At 38.5% G+C, this 23,244-nt stretch overlaps 2 protein-coding genes across 2 annotated transcripts; one reads left to right on the top strand and one right to left on the bottom strand.

The window, feature by feature from the left end:
* Nucleotides 1-14,356: 14,356 nt before the first annotated feature.
* LOC104107600 (sugar transport protein 8-like) lies at nt 14,357-18,338 on the top strand. The gene is made up of 4 exons (XM_009616449.4): nt 14,357-14,707; nt 15,392-15,711; nt 16,435-17,061; nt 17,794-18,338. Exons 1-4 carry the CDS (start codon nt 14,599-14,601, stop codon nt 18,199-18,201), a joined length of 1,464 nt encoding a protein of 487 aa, XP_009614744.1. The 5' UTR covers nt 14,357-14,598; the 3' UTR covers nt 18,202-18,338.
* Nucleotides 18,339-18,594: 256 nt separating this feature from the next.
* On the bottom strand, nt 18,595-21,494 carry LOC104107599 (primary amine oxidase 1). Its single transcript, XM_009616448.4, has 4 exons — nt 20,259-21,494; nt 20,060-20,173; nt 19,237-19,778; nt 18,595-18,920 (listed from the first exon to the last, which is right to left on the bottom strand). The coding sequence occupies exons 1-4, from the start codon at nt 21,411-21,413 to the stop codon at nt 18,761-18,763; spliced, it is 1,971 nt and encodes a 656-aa protein (XP_009614743.1). The 5' UTR covers nt 21,414-21,494; the 3' UTR covers nt 18,595-18,760.
* Nucleotides 21,495-23,244: the final 1,750 nt, after the last annotated feature.

Here is a 23,244-nt window from a genome sequence, read left to right as displayed (position 1 = left end):
GTAAAAAAAGTCACTAAATTGAAGGCCCACCGGTTCTGTCGTTAGTCATGGGGGCAATTTTATTAATAGAATTAATATCGTATGCTTTTTTGGATGGATAGATGGACAGAGGATATTTATAAACCATTTAGCAAACGTAGGGGTAATTTAGGCCCTTTTCCGTTGCTATAATTATATAACAAAAATCAATATTTTATCTTCTTCTACGTTCTCCAACCATAGCACTAACAATTGTTTCTCGATTATTAAATTCTCACGGTTGATTACTTTTTCTAAATAATCAAGCTTCACTTTCTCCGTATTTCTAAAAAATTTCTTCATCTATGAAAATAATTTTAGATAATTGTTTACCCGAAAAACGGATAGAATTAAATTTCTACGTAATTCTAAGGATATGTGGTATAACTTAATACAAACCGTAAGGATAAATAGAAATATCAAATATGGATTGCAAAGAGTGCAAAGTAAACAAGGTTGTAAAAAAGATGATTTTTAGGACTGAACAGGTTGAATCAATTTATGAAGATTAAAAGAACACTTGTTCACTATAGGAGAATATGGTGCTTGAATTACAATATAAGCAAAAACTTGGTCATTACAGAAATAATAAACATTCCCTTTATAGTAGAGGGATCTTACTTTAGATATAATTAAAAATACATAGTGGGAGAGCCATGATAAATCAGTTTTTTCATAATTCCTGCCAGGATTCTCTCCTCTAGTGGGATTGCAACGACTCTTGTCTATGAGCTCGATATTGACTCGAGTTTTCGGTCTTGACTCGAGCTCTCGATCTTGACTTGAGCTCGATTCTGACTCGGGTCCTTATATTGATTCAGGGTCAGTGTTGGTCGGTCTCTGAATCATAAGCTCGATAACTTTACTTTGCATCATAGTTCGATTTGGATTCGATCTTGATAATGATATCGAGCTCGACATTGATCAGTCCCTCGGGCTCGAAGCTTATTTGTACCATCTTCAGAATCCATCTCGAAGTCTTACTCCGATCCATTACGTTTTTACCTTGATCAATCATACGAAGATCGAAATCTATTTCGACCGTATACAGATAGTTCCCTCGTTTCTAGGGAAGGATGTAGTGAGAAACGATATGATTTTTCAACGGCTCGATCGGATTATAAGCTGACGTTTATATTGGGCTCGATCATGACACACGTGATAGTTGTCCCGTCGATTTAGTCTTTCAAGGCATTTAATGCATGTCAGATGGTGGTCGGCCATCACTGATACTGAACCGCAATTGCTTTAAGCTATAAATAACTCTTCCTTTTATCATTTACCACTTTTACATCTTCAATCTTCCAAATTTTCCAAGTTCTTTTTCGTATTCTTTGAGTTTATTCGCAAATATGTGATTCTTCTTTGCCAAATTCTTCTTTTAAACCACCAAATCTTTGTCACCTTCTTTAAATCCAAAATGGTGAAGACATCAAAAACCGTCCCCCAAAAAGAAAGCTTCGTCTTCCCAATCCACCGCCGACAAAACATCGGTAGATCCACGGCATGAGGAGTGCGTTCCGGCGGCGTGCTTTCTTACCTCCAATTTCAAACTCGATAAAGGTTCGTCGGTTCCTGGCCGATGTGAGCCTGTATCGAGATATATTTGTTCGATAATTCGGAGGCATATCGAGCGGATAAAAAAGATTGTAACTGGGAGAACAAAGAAGTGGTAGTGCCATCTCCCGAAGAGGATATCACTACTCACGTGATAGGGTTTTTAAGCATGTATACTTACCCTTTCATGTTAGGTCCCCTCGACCCTGTTATCATAGATTTTTATTGTGAATACTTAATAACCCTAGGCCAGATACATCCTTCCTTTTGGCGGATCGTTATTTTGATCCGATATTTTGTGAGTAAAATCGAGGGGATGCCTTTCACCCTCGATCATCTTATCCTATTATACCGTCCTCGTCTTTTTTGAGGAGGGTTAATAAAACTCCAATGTCGAGCTACCAAGGCTCTATTCTCGAGTATAGACGAGGATAAGGATCGAGACTGGATGGGCAGATTCGTTCGAGTAAGGACTTTAAACCTGATTCCGACCGAAAAGATGTCTTTTCCCGAGGAGTGGAACATGAAGCGTAAGTGTAATTCTATTGTTATATCCTACTATTTTATCCTTTCATTTCCTTCACCAATATTCCTCTTTCGTGATGCAGCGGTTCCCTGGATGCCTGGTACAGTGCCCGATCTCAAGAACTGGGTACGTGATCTGGTTTCGACCTCCTCCTACGTCGAGCGCTCATGGAGCGACTTGTCGAAGGGCCGATAAGGGGCCAAAAATCACGGTAAACACCTTTCTCGTATCTTTTGGTAATTTGAATAAGATGCTTTTCACACACTTTAATAAAATTTTCCGTGTGTAGGTGTAGGCAAAGATGCGTTTTGAGGCCCTCATCCGTCGAGGAAGAGGCTTCGGCCTCTCTCCCAAAGACGGTGAAAGATAATAAGAGGAAAAGAGCCCTCGTCCTCGAAGATCAAAAATCGAAGTAGAGGACGGCTCGTAAGCCGAACACGAATATCATTCCTTTGACCGTAGAATCAGTTCTGCATCTGAGGGATGAAAAAGAAGAAGAAGAGAACGATGGGTCTGCGCTGGTGGCCCGAACGAAGAAGACCACCGATGTTCCACAGGCAGCTGGATCGATGGTGGTTCATAAGGCTCCTCCTCGAACTGAGGATATATCGGAGAAAGATTCGGGTAGAGTCCCCGAGTTGTTGGAGATCGAAGACGCTTCCCATCGAAGCCAATGGATGGTAAATATGTCTGAAGAAGCTATTCTCGAATCCTTTCGAACCGAAGAGAATTCCCCAGGTGATTCACTTGGGGCAGTAGCAATCGAAGACTCGCCCACCTTCCCTGTTTTTCCACAAGGGCGATTCGGGAGGCCCAAGCTTTGGGGGCCCTCGAATTAGATCGGCCTCATGATGGAGAGAATCCTTTTTGTGACTTGTTTATCGGTGTCGAGGATACTACAAGTACACATGACACATCAAGTCTTTTTCACGAAGTGCTGCAGGCTTTGAATCAGGTAATCCTTAAATTATATGGCATTACCTTTAAGTTTGCTTTTCTTTTCTAACTTCATTTCTTCTTTCTTTGCAGGCCGCGGTAGTTCATCGAGAATCATGTTCTCATTCCCGAAACGAGCTGCGTCGATATGAGGCCGAGCTTCAACGGGTTACGGAGGAGAGGAACTCCCTAAAACTCCTCTTAGGCCAAAGAGGGGAAGAAATAAAAGACCTCCGAGCTGAGTTGGCCAAGGCTCACCAAGATCAGGCCGTTCTGTCCGAGAAGGTAATAATACTTTTAAAAGCCTATGGGCTGGATACCGGAACGATGGCTAATTTTCGGTCTCATAGCTGCAGCAGAAAATTGCGATGATCGGAAAACTCCGTGAAGAAGTCGATGTGATAAAAGCGGAGTCTTTGAAGTGGAAAGAAGGAATGGACCACTTTGTTGCAGAGAAAGAAACTGCTCGAGCCCAATTGTCATCGACAGAAAACCAACTTCAAAAAATGAAGGAGAAAGGCTCAGTCCAAGCAATAAGAATAGAGTAGCTCGAGGCTCGGTTGGCCTCTGAACTTGCCAAGGTCGAATCTGACGCCGAAAAGGCAAAGGCCGATGCGGATGCATTCATGGTCGTCTATCGGGATGATGCTGAAGCTGCCCAAGTCCAAGCAAGAGAGGTAGCCGAGACCACCGATACTCGAGCACATTGGGTCGCTGAACTTGCTAAATGCCAATCTCGGAGGGAGACCCTCGAAGAGATCCATGCTCGAGGTTTCGACCTCGCTGAAGAGATTAAAAGGGCTAAAGAGCTCGAAGTTGATGCTGAAGCCTTGGTTTCCGATGACGATGATGATGATAATGACGATGATGATGTGAGTAAGAGCGGGTCCGAAAATAGGGGGAGCCCGATAGAGAAGAGACCGCTCCTGGGGATAACCAAGAAGCTTCGTCCTTCATTTATATGTTGTAATCAATTATGTAAACAATCTTGTATATATAAAAATATCCCTTTTTCCGACTTGCTTCTATTATGTTTCCTGTCTTGTGAATAGTTTATTCATGCCTTATGAATATTTTCACAAGGATTTAGGCAACTTGATCAAATTTGGGCTTCGTAGCCTTTATAACCGAGTGAGCGCTTACTTAAACTTGAAATAAGGTAGCTCATAGGCTTAGTGGTCGATTTGAGTGATTGTTTGAACATAGGCTTACTCAAACATGAAGTGATGTAGCCCTTAAGCTTATTAGTTAAGTGAGTGATTCGAACTCTAAGTAATATAACCCGTAGGCATAATGATCGAGTGAATGCTTGCTTGAACTCGAAATAAAAATAGCCCGTAGGCTTAGTAGTCGAGTGAATGATTTGAACTTAAAGTAATGTAGCCCATAGGCATAATGGTCGAGTGAGTGCTTGCTTGAAATAAAAATAGCTTGTAGGCTTAGTAGTCGAGTGAATTATTCGAACTCGAAGTAATGTAGCCCATAGGCATAATGGACGAGTGAGTGCTTTCTCGAACTCGAAAATAAAAGTAGCCCGTAGGCTTAGTAGTTGAGTGAAGGATTCGAACTCGAAGTAATGTAGCCCGTAGGCATAATGGTCGAGTGAGTGCTTGCTCGAACGCGAAATAAAAGTAGCATGTAGGCTTAGTAGTCGAGTGAATGATTCGAACTCGAAGTAATGTAGCCCGTAGGCGTAATGGTCGAGTGAGTGCTTGTTCGAACTCGAAATAAAAGTAGCTCGTAGGCTTAGTACTCGAGTGAATGATTCGAACTCGAAGTAATGTAGCCCGTAGGCATAATGGTCGAGTGAGTGCTTGCTCGAACTTGAAGTAAAAGTATCCCGTAGGCTTAGTAGTTGAGTGAATGATTCGAACTCGAAGTAATGTATCCCGTAGGCGTAATGGTCGAGTGAGTGCTTGCTCGAACTCGAAGTAAAAGTAGCATGTAGGCTTAATAGTTGAGTGAATGATTCGAACTCGAAGTAATGTAGCCCGTAGGCATAATTGTCGAGTGATTGCTTGCTCGAACTCGAAGTAAAAGTAGCCCATAGGCTTAGTAGTCGAGTGAATGATTCGAACTCGAAGTAATGTAGCCCGTAGGCGTAATGGTCGAGTGAGTGCTTACTCGAACTTGAAATAAAAGTAACACGTAGTCTTAGTAGTCGAGTGAATGATTCGAACTCGAAGTCATGTAGCCCGTAGGCGTAATGGTCGAGTGAGTGCTTACTCGAACTCGAAGTAAAAGTATCCCGTAGGCTTAGTAGTGGAGTGAATGGTTCGAACTCAAAGTAATATAGCCCGTAGGCGTAATGGTCGAGGCTCGAACTCGAAATAAAAGTAGCCCGTAGGCTTAGTAGTCAAGTGAATGATTCGAACGCGAAGTATTGTGGCCCGTAGGCATAATAGTCGAGGGAGCGCTTGCTCGAACTCAATCCTGTTTGCATTATAAGTCTCGAAATAGAGGAATGTTTCTTGGATATAAGATATCGATACAGAAGAGAACTTTTTTTTGCAAGTCATTATACATGTGTTCATGTTTTGCGTCAGGGCTCGGGCCAACTACATGAGCATGGTTCGTTTTGACTATTTGGCTCTTACAACTTTTCCTATTGGAACCCTGTTGTTACGAAATAACTTTCTTGCATCAGAACTTGATATATTTGAGGGCTAATGCCCCCCAGTATTCGAGGTCGATTGTAAAGAGGCCTCATATACTGTCGAATTGTTTCTAAGTTTAGCACGATAACTGGTTGCCTCATTAAAAACCTTGCCGAAAAACCTATTTGGGATAAAACCGGTCTAAGGGAAAAAGAGTGCAACGCGTGCTTTGAAACCTAGGGCTTCGTATTGAAGGATCCATCCTAGCTCCTGATCGGACTCCTACAAGGGTTAGTTTCGAAATGTAAACGAATATGGGAGGGTCGTACCTTAGCAGTAGTATCGTTTTAGGTGCGGCACATTCCAATTGCATGATAGTTGTTTGCCGTTTATAATGCCGAACTTGTATGATCCTTTTCCGACATTTTTTGAGAACCCGATACAGTCCTTCCCAGTTTGATCCTAGTTTTCCATCGTTTGGATTTCGGGTACTGAGGGTGACTTTCCTTAGCACTAAGTCCTCGAGTTTAAAATGGTGAAGCTTGGTTCTTCGATTATAGTATCTTTCGATTCGCTGTTTTTGGGCGGCCAATTCGACGAGAGCAGCTTCTTGTTTTTCATCCGATAATTCGAGGCTAGTGTTCATAGCATCGTTATTTGACTCTTCTGTTATATACCGAAACCTGGCACTGGGTTCCCCAACTTCGACTGTGATCAAGGCTTCGTAGCCATATACTAAGGAGAACGGGGTCGCCCCCGTACTAGATTTTGATGTTGTTCGATATGCCCAAAGAACTTCGGGTAGAATTTCTCTCCATTTCCCCTTAGCGTCATTCAACCTCTTCTTTAGGTTTTGAATGATAGTTTTGTTTGTTGATTCGGCCTGTCCGTTCCCACTAGGGTGATACGGTCTTGATAATATCCTCTTTATTTTGTGGTCTTCGAGGAATTTTGTCACTTTGCCTCCGACAAACTGTTTCCCATTGTCACACACTATTTCGGCGGGTATCCCGAATCGATATTCGATATGATCCTAGACAAAGTCTATAACCTATTTCTCTCTTAATTTCACGAAAGCCTGTGCTTCAACCCATTTAGAGAAATAATCAGTCATAAATAAAATGAATTTAGCTTTACTTGGGGTCGATGACAGAGGGCCGACGATATCCATTCCCCATTTCATGAATGGCCATGGGGATAGGACTGAGTGAAGTTTCTCTCCGGGCTGATGGATCATTGGTGAAAACCTTTGACATTTGTCACATTTTCGAACAAACTCCTTTGCATCTTTTCCCATATCGATCCAATAATACCCTGCCCTGAATATTTTTCGGACTAATGAATCGGCACCGGAGTGATTCCCACAAGTGCCCTCGTGCACCTCACGTAGGATGTAATCGGTGTCTCCTGGGCCCAATCATACTGCCAATGATCCATCGAATGTCCTTCGATATAGCGTTCCATCTGCAGTTAATGTGAATCGAGCCGCTTTGGTTCGTAGGGCCCTCGAAAGTTTAGGGTACGATGGGAGCTTTCCGTTCTTTAAGTATTCGATATATTTATTCCTCCAATCCCAGGTTAAGCTCGTAGAATTTATCTCGGCATGACCTTCTTCGATCACGGATCTTGAGAGTTGAACGACAGTCCCCGGGCTTATCTCGCCTTCCTCGATCGATGATCCCAAATTTGCAAGTGTATCAGCTTCACTGTTTTGTTTACTTGATTTACCACCAGCAAAGAGTCACACTTGGCTTCGATGACTTCTGCTCCCAAGCTTTTAGCTAGCTCGAGACCTGCAATCATGGACTTATACCCGGCCTCGTTGTTAGTCAACCTAGTAGTTTTGATAGATTGCCTAATAGTGTTACTCGTGGGTAGCTTTAAAACGGTGCCTAGCCCGGACTCCTTCACGTTCGAAGCCCCGTCCATAAAAGGGTCCATACCCCCGATGAAATACCCGATTTCAATAAGAGTTCTTTTTCGACTTCGGGTACGAGGGTCGGTGTGAAATCGACCACGAAGTCCGCTAATATTTGAGACTTGATGGCCGTACGGGGTTGATACTCGATATCGTACCCGCTGAGTTCGACGGCCCATTTGGCCAACCGGCTTGATAGTTCGAGCTTGTGCAAAATATTATGAAGCGGGTAAGTGGTTAATACGCATATGGGGTGACATTGAAAGTACGGTCTTAACTTTGTAGAGGCCCTTATCAGTGCAAGTGCCAATTTTTCTAGGTATGGATATCTAGTTTCGGCTTCTCCTAAGGTTCGACTTATATAATAAATGGGAAATTGCATATCTTGCTCTTCTCGAACTAGGATACCGCTTACCGCAATTTTCGATACTTCCAAGTACAAGTAAAGTTTTTCGTCTATTTTTGGAGTATGAAGCAGTGGTGGGCTCGATAGATATCGTTTTAATTCCTCTAATGCTTGTTGGCATTCCGGGGTCCAAACGAAATCGTTCTTCTAGAGAAAAATTTGTGATTTCGATCTGACGACCTCGAAATGAATCGGCCTAAGGCTGCAATCCATCTCGTTAGCCTCTGTACAGCTTTTACGATGTCCACAATGGTGATGTCTTCGATGGCCTTGATTTTATCGGGGTTAATCTCGATCCCCCAATTTGACACCATGAAGCCGAGGAATTTGCCCGAACCGACCCCGAAAGCACATTTCTCGGGGGTGAGCTTCATGTTGTATTTCCTTAAAATCTCGAACGTTTCCTGCAAATGGGTCAAATGGTCCTCTGCGCGCAGGGACTTAACTAGCATGTCATCAATATAAACTTCTATTGATTTACCTATTTATTCCTCGAATATTTTATTTACTAGGCGTTGGTAAGTAGCTCCCGCATTTTTTAGTCCGAAAGGCATCACATTATAACAATATGTTCCATACTTGGTGACAAATGAAGTCTTTTCCTGGTCTTCCGGGTTCATTTGGATTTGATTATACCCGGAATAGGCATCAAGAAAAGTAAGGATCCCGTGGCTAGCCGTGGCATCGATCATGCGATCGATGTTGGGCAGCGGAAAGGAATCTTTGGGGCATGCTTTGTTCAAATCCATATAATCTACACACATTCTAAGTTTGTTCCCTTTTTTAGGCACTACAACTATATTGTCTAACCATTCAGGATATTTCACCTCCCGAATGGACCCTATTTTGAGAAGTTTGGTTACCTCGTCCTTTATGAATGCATGATTTACCTAAGACTAGGGTCTTCTCTTTTGCTTTGCCGGTCTGAAACTAGGGTCCAAGCTCAGCCAATGTGTCGTTATACCCGTGGGATTCCTGTTATATCTAAATGGGACCAAGAAAAATAATCTATGTTATCGATAAGAAATTGAATAAACATGTTCCTGAGTTCGGGGGTTAATCCCGCTCCCGGGTATACCTTTCGTTCGGGCAAACGCTCGATTAATATGACTTGTTCCAATTCTTCGATCGTTGATTGGGTGGCGTCGGAATCATCGGGAAGCACGAAGGATTGAAAAATCCTATGATCATCATCTTCATCGATCTTCTGATTTTCTGGTTGGGTTAAAGCTGGTATCTGTGATTGTTATTTGACACTTTGTTCCCCTTTGATCTCGATCCATTTATTGGCGAAGGCGAGGATATCAGATTCGCTTCCTCGACGGAAAACATTTCTCTTGCGGCCGGTTGCTCCCCATACACTGTTACGACCCCCCGTACACTTTGGATCCATGGCCTTCCAAAAAGGGCATTGTACCTCATGTCGCCTTCGATTACGTGGAATTTCGTTTCCCAGATGGTCCCAGCCACGTTTATCGGCAGAATTATCTCGCCTTTGGTAGTTTCACACACCATATTAAATTCATTTAGGACCAGGGTCGTGGGTACAATCTGGTTCTATAGACCGAGTTGTTGTACGACCTTCAACCTAATGATGTTGGCCGAGCTCCCTGGATCAATTAACATACGCTTAACTTTATTTTTATTCATAAGTAAGGATATTACCAGTGCATCGTTATAAGGTTGTATGACTCCTTCTGTATCTTCATTATTGAAAGACAAAGTTCCGATGGGTGCGTAATCCTAAGTTCGAGATCGCTTTTCTCTCACAATCGATGCCTTAGTGCGTTTAAGCACCGACCCTTGAGGGGTATCAACATCGCCGATGATCATGTGAATGACATGCTGTGGTTCTTCTTGTTCGTTCTACTTGCCTAAATCCCTGTTTTTTGAAATGGTTCTTCGCCCTATCGCTTAAAAATTCTCGAAGGTGCCCTTTATTGAAAAACCGGGCTACCTCCTCTCTTAGTTGCCTGCAATCTTCCGTTCTGTGGCCATGGGTTCCATGATATTCACACATTTGATTGGGATTTGTCTGGGCAGGATCGGTCTACATGGGTCGAGGCCATTTAGTGTCTTTGATGCGTCCGATAACTGACACGATGGCAGATGCATCAATGCTGAAGTTATACTCCGATAACCGAGGTGCTTCCTTAGATCCGGTAGGCCTGTCAAACCCACTTCTGTTCATCGGTCCTCGAGACCCCTGACCTCGATCACTTCTTTTGTTGATTTGTCTGGGGTTACGTCTTGATTCATTGATTCTGTGGTTTCCATTATACAGTCGATATCGATCCCTGATTGGACCTTGTTCTCGATTGATATCCCTTCGAGCGGCGGGTTCAGCCTCCAACTGATCGTCTTCGACTCTAAATTTTGATTGGTACCGATTGTGCATGTCGGCCCAAGTGATAGCTGTATACTCGATCAGGTTATGCTTCAGTCGCCGTGATGCCGTCGAACTTCGTTCGTTCAAACCTTGAGTGAAAGCTTGAACAACCCAATCGTCTGTGACTGGTGGTGGGTCCATTCGTTCCATTTGAAAAAGAGATACGAACTCCCTTAACATCTTGTTATCTTTTTGTCTTACCTTGAAAAGGTCTTATTTCCTCGTTGTGACCTTTATGGCCCCAGCGTGTGCCTTTACGAAAGAATCTGCTAACATGGCAAATGAATCGATCGAATTCGGTGGTAGGTTGTGATACCAAATCATTGCTCCCTTCGAGAGGGTCTCTCCAAACTTTTTAAGCAACACAGATTCGATTTCATCGCCCTCCAAATCATTACCCTTGATGGCGAACGTGTAAGAGGTGACGTGTTCGTTGGGATCAGTCGTTCTGTTATATTTGGAAATTTCGAGCATACGAAATTTTTTGGGGAGTGGTTTTGGGGCCGCACTTGAGGGGAAAGACTTTTACACGAATATTTTGGAATCTAATCCTTTTATCATTGGTGGATCCCCCGGGATCTGGTCGACCCTGGAATTATATGTTTCTACTTTTTCATCATTGGCTTCGACCCGCTTTGTGAGCTCCTCGAGTATTTTAGCGATTTCGAGAGCAGTCCCCGATTCTGACTCATTTGACCTTACTATGGCTGGCTCCGTTCCGTGGGCAATTTCTCGGGGTGGACTGGGCTCCGGCCTACTTGGTAGCTGGGTTTGGCTCTGCAATGAGCTATCGCTACCTGTTGGCCTTGTAACATTTCAAAAATCATACGCAAGCTGTTGCCGTTTTTCTCAATGTTATGAGTGTTTCGAGCTGCAGATCGAGTGCCACCATGAATGCTATTTTCAGGTTTAGAATGTATGTTTGCCTCAATGGCCACATGTGAATTAATATCTATCGGCACTCCGATCCGAGCTCCAACGGCGTTGACAAGTGATCTTTCGGTACTGGGTGTCAAGTTGTTATTCTCATCTTGAAGACCAGCTTCGTTGTCGATATGTAAGGACATTTTATTGGTAGTTAGTCGTTGCTAATCCGAAATCCGAGATACTTTCGAAAATAAGTGCAAAACGGTGTGTTTTTACAGATTCGTATCAAATAACCATTGTTATCCTTAGCCCCACTGTGCACGCCAAACTGTTTACCCGAAAAACGGATAGAGTTAAATTTGCACGTAGTTCTAATGATATGTGGTATAGCTTAATACAAACCGTAAGGATAAATAGAAATGTCAAATATGGATTGCAAAGAGTGCAAAGTAAACAAGGTTGTAAAGAAGATGATTTTTAGGACTGAACAAGTTGAATCAATTTATGAAGCTTAAAAGAACAAATCTTCACTATAGGAGAATATAGTGCTTGAATTACAATGTAAGCAAAAACTTGGTCATTACAGAAATAATAACCAGGGGATCTTACTTTAGATATAATTAAAAATACATAGTGGGAGACCCATGATAAATAAGTTTTTTCATAATTCATGCCAGGATTCTCTCCTCTAGTAGGATTGCAACAGCTCTTGTCTATGTGCTCGATATTGACTCGAGTTTTCGGTCTTGACTCGAGCTCTCAATCTTGACTTGAGCTCGATTCTGACTCGGATCCTTGCATTAATTCGGGGTCAGTGTTGGTCGGTCTCTGAATCATAAGCTCGATAACTTTACTTTGCATCATAGTTCGATTTGGATTCGAGCTTGATAATGATATCGAGCTCGACATTGATCAGTCCCTCGGGCTCGAAACTTGTTTGTACCATCTTCGGAACCCATCTTGGAGTCTTACTTCGATCCATTACGTTTTGACCTCGATCAATCGTACGAAGGCCGAAATCTATTTCGACCGTATACAATAATCACTTAAGATAATATATGTATTATGAACAATGAAATATTTACTATTGAGGTTGTTGTTGGTATCTTGTTATGTAATTTTCATAATTGGACGATATCTTGTATCATACCAAGTATCAACAAAATGATATTGTCACAATACGAACAATTCAATAGTAAATTATGACATAATGCAAGCAAAATAAATTCAGAAAAAGTTGGTGAGAGATCGAATCTCACTATGTATGTATTCCCTCTTTTCGCCACTTTCCCCCCTTTAAAAATAGAAAAGAAATATATAAAATCTGATTAAGTACATAAGACTTAAAAATATACATGACCATCACGTGGTATAAATGGAATTATTGTATTCTTTTATTCTATATCGTCCAAACAAAATATTCATGATTAATGTAGTTCATACGATCAACTTTTCATTTTTTTAAATTCCAAAGTCATACTGCGTTCTAATGTTTTATACATTGATTATCTGATGACTTATCCTTTATTAAATTCATTATCGTCATATATTACTCTTAACTAGTATTAGTATTTGCGCAATGCACGAACATTATTAAAAAATATTAATCATTTCAAAGTATGATCTGATTTATTTGAACACGTTAGATCATGTTTAACAACATTATTGTTATCCTTTTATTTACCCAACAATAAAAGTTCTATGTAATTAAATTAAACGACTCTTATAATCGTCAAATAACTTTTGGATGACAGTCAAATATCATAATTATATGTAAGTTATGCTACAATAATCTAAAGATATAATATGATTCAAAACGAATAGGAGTACATCATAATTAAATAAAAAATCTAACAAAATTTTAATCTTTCGTTCGCTACTTAGAATCGGTCAACAAGTGAGTCAACAAGCACAGCAAGAAAATCTTTCATTTATGCTAATAATATAGTTTTATGGTAATAATTTAAGTTTCTAACCAATTAGTCAAATTGAAACTGTAGTATTTGGTTAGTAATCTGATTTACCGTCTGCTTATTAATTATTTTCCAAAATAATCCGTTTTCAAATGATTGACTGATGGTCAACGTATACTTAAAGCACAATCAGATTACGCCTTATTCTGTGCTCTTTTCCCAAATTTGACTCAAAAGTAGAAGAAGGAAATAGGGGATCATTTAAAATTTTTAAAAACATAAAAGGAAAATTATGGAAATAATTGACAAAATAAAAGGGAAAAGATGGAAAATTTTGAAAAAAATTAAATCTTGAATACACAGAAGTCTTAGAATGTTAACTTTGTAAATGCGCAGAAACCTTTTCAAAGAAAAAACAAAATAAATAAGAATAAAAATGGAGAATTTGGATTTCAATGTTTTAACTACATTAAACATTATTTAGTAAACATATAAAATAAAAAATTGAAGCATTTTCTTAACTAATTATACTTCTGTTCCATGTAACCTTTTCTTTTCTTTTCTTTTTATTCAAATTAACAATATCGTTAACTCCCCCCCACCCCCCTCTTTTTTTCCCTTAGAAAATCCTCCCATTAGTTATTTGTTTTAAAATTCGTGACGCTTAAAATTGTAAATGCATGAATTTTTGTGAACTAATTAATGAATGACCCTTCAACCTCCTTTGACCACATGAATCCAGACAAATTCGACCATTCCCATCGTACAAAAACTTACTCGCACATAGTGTTTATACGTATTTAAGAATTTTAATCTTAGCAGTTAAAACTTTAAGCAAAAAATACATATCACTTAGTACTTTGTAATTTAATTTTTTCTATTCCTCGAATAAACTTTAGTCAAGAACTAATGATTTTTTAAGAAATGTATATTTTTAGCCGCTCCAAAAAATGATAGCCAATATATATTCGACTAATAAGTACAATTAGTTTCAGCCGACCGTCCATTTTTATTTTGCCCGATTTTTGTAAGTCTACTGTAAGTCCGAATACGAGTATCGATACGGAACTAAGAGTGAGAAAAAATTAAAAAATATTAATGGTGGATGGATATCCAAAACTTTTGGGAGACCAAACATTAGCAACCTATTAATTAAATATAGTCACAAATTTATCCGAAAGGTAAGCAAGAGAATTAACTGTAATCTCAAACTATAAAAGGCATTGACTTTATAAGATTAACTAAATTCCGGCAAAAAACTGGAGAGTCAAGAGGCAAAGAATAGAGTATTAATCTACTCTAGATTTCTTTGTCTCTTTCTCATGTAATATTCTTTGGCTGGTTTATAAAATTTTATATAGAGGAAAGAGCAGAAACAGAAAAAAAGACTCAAAAAAAGTGTAGCATTTACATAGAGCTGTCTTTTGAATTTTTTGCAATTTTGAGAGATATCAGAAAAAAGAAAGCAAAAATGGCGAATGCTCAGACAAATAATTCTAAAATCACAATTTATGCGCTCTCTTGTTGGATTTTCGCTGCATTTGGTGGCCTCATGTTTGGTTATGATATTGGTATTTCAGGTATGTTTTTCTTGTTCTATTTTTTGCTGGCCTTTCTTAGAACATTTCTTATCATGGGCGAATTCTTGATTTAACTTAAAAATATTCAACTTATAAGAATTTTCCGCTAAGGGGTTCAAGATTCAACACACACACTATATATAAGTAATTTTTAATTTGTATATACAGTATAATTTTCTATATACACAATACACTATAATTATTTATCACCAGGGCGGAGCCACATGTTGCCAAGGGGTTTCACTCTGTTTATAGTGTAAGAATATTTTTTTTTATGTGGTTATGTATAGACTATTAAATCCCCTTAATATAAAGAGAAACGCCTAGTTTAGTGATAAAGGAGGTCTAATCCAAAAATTAGTTTAAGTCATAGGTTCAAATTCTAAGTATATTATTTTTTTAATTTTTGAATCACTCTTATCAGAAATTTCTTACTTCACCACTATTAATAACCGTTTACCGTATGTAGTTAGGCCATTACCACTGGTGCTTAGCACTAGACTCGTTTTAATTTTAACATTATTGGTATAGATCTAATATTTATTTGGAATTTTAGTAGATTTTCATGTTTCGCATAAAAAATACTGGATTGGGGTGAATCCACTGTATTTCTTATGTGGTTTTGCATCAAGAAGTGCAAAACATTAATTTATGTTGATTTTATTTTTGGATTTATTAAATCAGGAGGAGTTTCAGGAATGGATGATTTCTTGGTAAAATTTTTCCCACATGTTTATGAAAGAAAGCTACATGCAAAAGAGAATAACTACTGTAAATATAACGATCAACTTCTCCAACTCTTCACTTCATCCTTGTACTTATCGGCTCTCGTTGCGAGCTTTTTCGCGTCGAAAGCTGCCACCAAATTAGGGAGAAGACCAACCATTTTCATGGCTGCTATGTTTTTCATCGGCGGAGCTGCCTTGAGCGCCGCCGCGGATAACAGATGGATGCTCATTTGTGGTAGAATTTTATTTGGTATTGGTGTTGGCTTTGGAAATGAGGTACGCATTAGTAAAATGATTATGTTTACCGTTATATACACCGATAGAGTAAAGATTTTCTTGGGATATTAGTGCAGATTGATCTTTTAATAGAAGATCCCTTCCCATTTTTATAAGGTTACCAATTAATATTTGTGTAAAGAATTATTTGCGTTGAATTTGTGTTTTATGTGACATGATCGTATAAATCTTTTTTTAACACTCTGTGCATAGAACTTAATACTCAAGATTCATAGAATATTTTGAAATGGTTGCAACTTTATAATATCTTTCATTCAATTCCAAATTTCTAAGTATTTGGGAGTGTAAAGTTTTTCCAGAAAATAAGATTTCTTTTATTGTTTGCTTGTTAGAAAATAATTTTCGACGGAAGTCAATTTCTTTCATAATTATCTCAACTCGTAACTTCATAGCACTTTGTTAACCAACATTTAGATATTATTCTCATCGTTTAATACTATTCAAACATTTCATCAAAACGCTATCTGATTTGCTAATATTATCATTAATTTTTAATAAGATAATTTATCCGAAAAGTATTTTTTACAATCTAACAAAAAATAGGGAAAAATATTTCAAAAAAATTAAGTCTCTTTTTTCAAAAATTATTTATGTCATAACCAAGTCTTGGAAAACAAATTTAAAATGTCTACTTGACACGTGAATTATACTTAGGTCTAAGTTCTCTTTTTTTTTCCTTTTTTTTTTTTGGAATTTTTTCAGACAGTTCCACTATTTCTGACTGAAGTAGCACCAATCCAACACAGAGGAGCAGTGAATATTCTCTTCCAACTCTTTGTAACAATAGGAATATTCATAGCAAATCTTGTTAACTATGGAACTTCAATGATTCACCCAAATGGTTGGAGAATGTCACTTGGCTTTGCAGCTGTCCCAGCTATGGTTCTACTTATTGGTTCCTTTGTCATCACTGACACCCCCACGAGTCTAATTGAGCGCGGCAAAGAGGTACAGGGCAAGGCCGCACTCAAAAAGATTAGGGGTGTCAGTGAAGTCGAGTCTGAGTATCAAGAAATTGTCGCGTCGTGTGAACAAGCTAAGCAAGTAAAACATCCATTCAGGAACTTAGCTAAGGCTGCTAGTATTCCGCCACTTGTGATTGCAATTTTGTTGCAAATCTTCCAACAATTTACTGGAATCAACGCCATTATGTTTTACGCGCCTGTTCTTTTCCAGACTATGGGTTTTAAGACCGATGGCTCGCTTCTATCCTCTGTTATTACTGGACTTGTTAATGTTGGAAGTACATTTATTTCCATCTATCTTGTTGACAAGGTTGGAAGAAGAAAATTGCTCCTCCAAGCTTGTTGCCAAATGTTAATTTCTCAGGTACACTATTCATAAAAAAAACTACTTGCATGATTGATTAAATTGTTAGCAGTGGCGGAGGCAGAATTTGTCGCAAATGGATTCACAAAAAGCTAAAATATCACTATCAAGAGTCAAATTCGTGATCAAACACATTTTTCTGAATCCCTTTGCCACTACTCTAAAATTTCAAATTTTCAAGAATTCAATTAACCACCCTTGGGCTAATACTCCCTCCGCCCCAATTTATATGGTATCGTTTGAGCTTTTTAGGGTGATTCATATAAATATTTTGAATTATTAATTATTGTGAGTTATAGTACTTTTTACATAGTTTTCAAAAATGTACATTTTACTTCAAAAATTTCGAGATTCTATGTCTGAATTCTTGGTAAAAATTAAGAAATTTGACTCTCAAAATAAAGGCCAAGCCAATGTAACCGGAAAGGAAGAGTTTGATCCTGGCTAAGGAGTAGGACCAGTTTCCCCCGCAACTACTTATTGATCAATTGGTAAAACCCCTTCCTTTCGGTCTAGTAGCTGGTTACCTCCTTTCCTTCGAAGTCTTTGTCGAGCTTATCCCCTTTCCAGCTAGAGCTGTTTGTATATAGTTCAACTACAACCCTTGTTAGCCGAGATGTGCCACATAAATTGGGACTGAGGGAGTATGTTTCTATCACAGACTATAATATCAAATTGCGATGCCTTTGTTTGTTCTTTTTTGCTGATAGAAGTTTGATTTTAATGTTGCAGATTGCAATTGGAGCTATATTGGTAACAAATTTGAGGGAGACAGGAACATTGGACAGGACACTAGCAGCAGTGGTAGTTCTTCTGGTGTGCACGTATGTAATGTCGTTCGCGTGGTCATGGGGACCGCTCGGGTGGCTAATTCCAAGTGAGACATTCCCTTTGGAAACAAGAACGGCTGGTTTTGCGTTCGCGGTCAGCACCAACATGCTCTTCACTTCCCTCATTGCACAGGCATTCTTGACAATGCTCTGCACAATGCAAGCCTATATTTTCTTCTTCTTCTCCGGATGGATCGTCGTTATGGGATTGTTTGTTATCTTCCTGTTGCCTGAAACAAAGGGAATTCCAATTGATTCTATGGTGGAAAGTGTTTGGATGAAGCACCCTGTTTGGAAGAAACTATTCTAGATTGGCTATTTTGTGATCAAAAGTTTGTTAGCTTGTTTTTTTTCTTTCTTCCTATCTGCCTATCCTTATATCAAATTTTGTCTCCAGTTTTGTTTGCAAAAGAAGAATTTAATCTAGAAATGTTGTCTTTTGCTTTATAGTTTGTGCAAATTGATTGTTTTATTACCTAACACACACATTTCTGGATAAACTTTACTTTGCGCCTTACACAACTGACACATGGGGATTGTCTATGTTTGACAAGTGAAATTTTTGGACCCAATTCTTATGTTATAGAAGATTTCAGCTCCCACAAATTCAACTTGTCAAAACACACTCACACAACTAGTATCAGTCGTGTGATGTACATCAGTACATGTTGGTCTACGCTCAAAATGAAAGTGGATGGTCGTCTTTCAGGCGATTTGTTCTCCATATAAATTACAACAAATTTACTAGTACACTTTATGTAGTAGAGTTAAAAGAATCATCAAAGCCATCTTACATATGAGCTAAATGTTTAATAGAAGAATTTGAAATTTGCATTTGCTCAAATTATATATCAGCTTATCAAGGTATATCATTGTTTCAGCAATGGATTTCTTTCAAAGAAGTTTGTTGGCCGGAGCTCGAAACCATCATAAATTGAAGGCATTACAGGAAAATCTTCTTGGCATGGTACATGATGTAAACCAACAGTGTACCAAAGCACAATATCCTTGTTTGCAATATGCCTATTCCTGCATATATACACCAAAAAGTCAGCTTGTATAATATCATTGATCAAGTAAAAAAAGAAGATTAAAAAAACATCTACGATGTACTAATCAATCGTGATAAGTTCAAGAAATGCAGATCTTGAGACAACAAGGCCACACTTGGAAAATCTAATATGTAACACCCCAGGCAAATTCCACGTGGCAAAACACGAGAGAAATGCTGGTTATTTAAAGAAGTAAGCCTTAGACCTTAGTTATGCGTCTTAAAGTTGTGTGGACTTTAGGTTTAATGTAGACAATATCACTAGTGGGATGGACTGTTACATGGTAAAGTTACCTGCGACTCCAGATTGCTAGGCCATCATCTCCTTGACTCCTATCAGCGTAGAATCCCCCGGCCCATCTTTCTGATTTGTTGTATGGTGTCACCCACAGTTGATACTTTGTATAAGCTGCTCGAAGTTGAGGGTAGTCATCGTACGATAGCAAGGACATGGCTGGTCGACTAGGTATTAGTCGATAAGATACACCATTTCCAATCTTTGTTTTCTTATTTGGATTTACAATCAACAATTCAGCTGGTTCTAGTCCTATGTGTGTCTTAGCCTCATTTTCTGTTTTCATAGTTTCCTTAACAGCTTTCCAATAACTCTTCCTAGGTAAAATTTTTGAGTCCTTCACTCTTCTAGTTTTCAGTTTGGCTTTTAGGAATGAATTATCAGTACCATCAATATCAAGATCAAGGTAGTAAATAAGGAAGTGATCATGGTTAGCTGCAATAGTGTTTTTCGCCACAAGGGTCCCGTAAACATCCTCAGTTATTTGGTTATTGTTCGTATATTTCACAGCCTTCGTCTCCATAACTCCGCTCAAACTTACCTGCACGGACAAATCAGAAGTCTAAAGAAAAAAGGACAGCTTGGTGCACTAAACTCCCGCTATGCGCGTGGTCTGGAGAAGGGCCGGACCACAAAGGTCTATTGTAAGCAGCCTTACCCTGCATTTCTGCAAGAGGTTGTTTTCATAGTTCGAACCCGTGACCTTCTGGTCACATGGAAGCAACTTTACTAGTTACGCCAAGGCTTCCCTTCCAGAAGTCTAAAGAATAAAGATTGCAAATCAGAAGGATATTAACAAGCACAACATCTTAATTTTCTTACTCCAACTCTGAGAGTTCCACTTTGTTTGAACTCCCAATCAAGTGTATAATCATAATTTCCTACTGTTGCAACCATTCTAACAACCAAATTAACTTCTTGCTGTCCCTTAGTGTTCTGCAAAAACAAATTATTGAATGTTGATTATGTCACTAGATAACTATAGTAGTAAGTATGCAAATGTTTATATTTAGACGCTTACTATATTTCCAGGTACTCCATTTTCTGTATGCCTCCAAGCAGCATCGCCAACATATCTTTCAAATATGCAAATCGCATTGGGAACTTGCACTACATGTCCATCTGAATCAGCCATATATCCGTCCATATACACTGCATTGTTCGGACAATCTAGCAACGGGACAAGACTACTAGCAGACCTTCCGAAACCAAATTCACCAATATCCATAAAAGTCCTGTAGTACCATTCAAATGTAGGATCCATATAAGGCACAAATGTCTCTGATACATGACCTCTATAGAGCACACGTCGATATTCATTTCTTGTATCATCAAATATAGAAGCTGTAGACACGATCATACCCGCCCTCGTGTTGAATCCAACGTGAAAAATCCAATTATCCCATTTAACTTCATTGCCTTTGATGATAATCCGGCTTGTGTCAGTGTCATTGCAAGCGACTGATCCCTGGCTCGATGTTTGGAAATCAGCACTCTCGGCTTCAGGCAAAGGGGCTCTGAATCTATCTATATATTTGATTATCTTCATGGATTCAACATCTACTATTGTAGTGATCCCTTCAATTGGCCTTGCCCAAAAATTAGTTGTCCCTCGTCGATAAAAACATGGAACGTTAAGTATTCTTCGTGTCTTTGGCTGCCCGAACCATCCAACTGGTTGTGGTATGCAACTAACTTCTGATATATTCAAACCCCTTTTCAATATTGAATCTTGAAATTTAGGATTCCTCAATGTCAGCCTGCTGCATTGTACAATTTCGTCGAGAGTGAGTGGAGGGAAACCATGACCAGTATATAGATTTTCTGATATGATAGAGCGAGTGGCCAAGTCTACAACGACTTCAAACGTCTCACCATTTGCGCGAACTACTACCCTGGCTCGACGATAAGGAAAAGGAACATTTTTATGCTTATAATGTAAGTACATCCAATGAAGGACATCTTTTTTTTCAGGCTCTTCAATGTCAACAAAGTGAAATGTTAAATTGGAGAGGGAACTAAAATGAGATTTTTGAATAATGACTCTAATCTTGTTGATCTCAATAGGATTTAGAGGGTCTAAAGGATGGCATTGGCATCTAGTGGAAAAGAACAAGAAGACAATAGCAATAATTGTAAGAGTAAAAGATGTGGACACTACTTTTATGAACTCCATATAGATTGATTGAGAAATTAATGGTTCTTTGACATTCAAAATACTGTTTGCATATTTATTGTTGGCAGAGTTTTTCTTTTCTTTACTTTTCCCCCTCTTGTTTTTTTTAAATGTTTTAATGGCTATAAAGTGTTGTATAATCATGGTAGCTTCAATTAGCATATACTTGCTGTAACCAGTTAAAGAAATCAAATCAAGAAGACAATAAGTAACCTATCACATTTAATACAAGTAGTGGGGCAATGCTTCTTGCTATTTCTTACATTGAAAGCTAAGATTGCTTTGGTTTGGTCTTCAATAACTTAGTAGTATTTTCCTTTGTTTGCTCAAATCAAGAGAACAAGCCTTTTACTTTTCTGAAAGACCATAATGCTAAACTAAGAGCCACTTTGCCTTGTGAAAACAGCTTTTTAATTGATGCACAAATGTTACAGAATATTTTCTTTTTTTTGGTTATTTATAGGTAGAGGTCTGTCTAATTTTTTCAGAAAGTGGACTCATTAGAATTAATACTTGAATTTTATTTTTCAAGTTAAAACAAATACTTTCCCATTTGGTTCTATGTGAACGTGTTTGATTATTATGGACTTTAAGAAAAAAAAAGTAAGACTTTTGGAACTTATATATAGTCTTATATATACGGCATGGCATAAATTATGCTTAAAGATAACTGCTGGCCAAAGCTTAAAACCAAGCCTTTAATGTTGGCGTAAAGGAAACTCTTCCACTTTGGCACATGATGAGTACCCAATATACACCATAAGGCAATTGCCTTGTTCTCAACTCTCTCATCCCCGACAGGGTTCGGAGAAAGGCCGTATGCCAAGGAATGTGATATAAACAACCTATCTAATGCAAGCATTAGTGGCTGTTTCTATTGTTCCACGGCTCGAACTCGTGACCTTTAGGTAACATAAAAGTAATTTTACGGTTGTTCCAATGCTTCTCTTCCTATTTTAACAAGTCATATCTATATGCTAGGTGACTTGGTACGTCTCTCATGCTAAGAATAAGATTTATCTTTTTTTTCCTTCTTTGCATTTTCCTCTCAGTTTCATTTATCTTAAGTTAAGAATAAAAAACCAAGTCTATGTGTACTCAACTTTTAATTTGAAGGTGTGTGAAACGGCTGAACTTAAAGAGGTCTACCCATTTATAACACCTCTTAATTCTCACTAAAGAATTACTCTAAATTCAATATGCCAAATTCCGCAAAGAGAAATTTCAAAATCAAACTTCAATAAGGCAGGCTTAAAAAAATATTTATGTATATATGTAATATATCTTAAATAACATGTATATATTTTGACACCCTAAAATTCAAATCTTAGACTGTGCGGCCTGGATTCGATTCCTAATCCAGCATTTGCTCAAATTTTTATTCGATAATGATGCCTCGCAACTTTTAAATTTTGGAACCGCCTCTGGTTGCAACTACTTATACGTCGTTATACTCAATATAAAATTATTTTCTCTTTCATCATCTATCAAGACTTTCTTTTTTTAAATTTGATAAAGGTCTGCATTCACTATTTGAATTGCATTGTGAAAAATTCCAAACTCAGATGGGTTCGTCCTTTTTACTTTTTAACTTTGTAAAAGAAAAACAATAATAAAATGCAGATTAAGAACTCTAGCTATTGCACATTATGTTTTCATTATCTGGATAAATATATTAAAGTTCTTCCAATCAAATGAAGAAATAAAATAAATTGAAACAGTCCTAACAACTTAGTAGAACAACTACTATACATCACTTTTTTGCTTTTTTTCCGTTCTCTATGCCGGCGTTTGGCCATAAATTCCCAAATTTATTCTGAAAAATCTGATT

The sequence above is a fragment of the Nicotiana tomentosiformis genome, chromosome 9, assembly GCF_000390325.3.
Source record: "Nicotiana tomentosiformis chromosome 9, ASM39032v3, whole genome shotgun sequence".
NCBI classification, from domain to species: domain Eukaryota; kingdom Viridiplantae; phylum Streptophyta; class Magnoliopsida; order Solanales; family Solanaceae; genus Nicotiana; species Nicotiana tomentosiformis.
The sequence above is the reverse complement of the archived record's forward strand: the minus strand, read 5'-3'. Positions and strand labels throughout refer to the sequence as shown.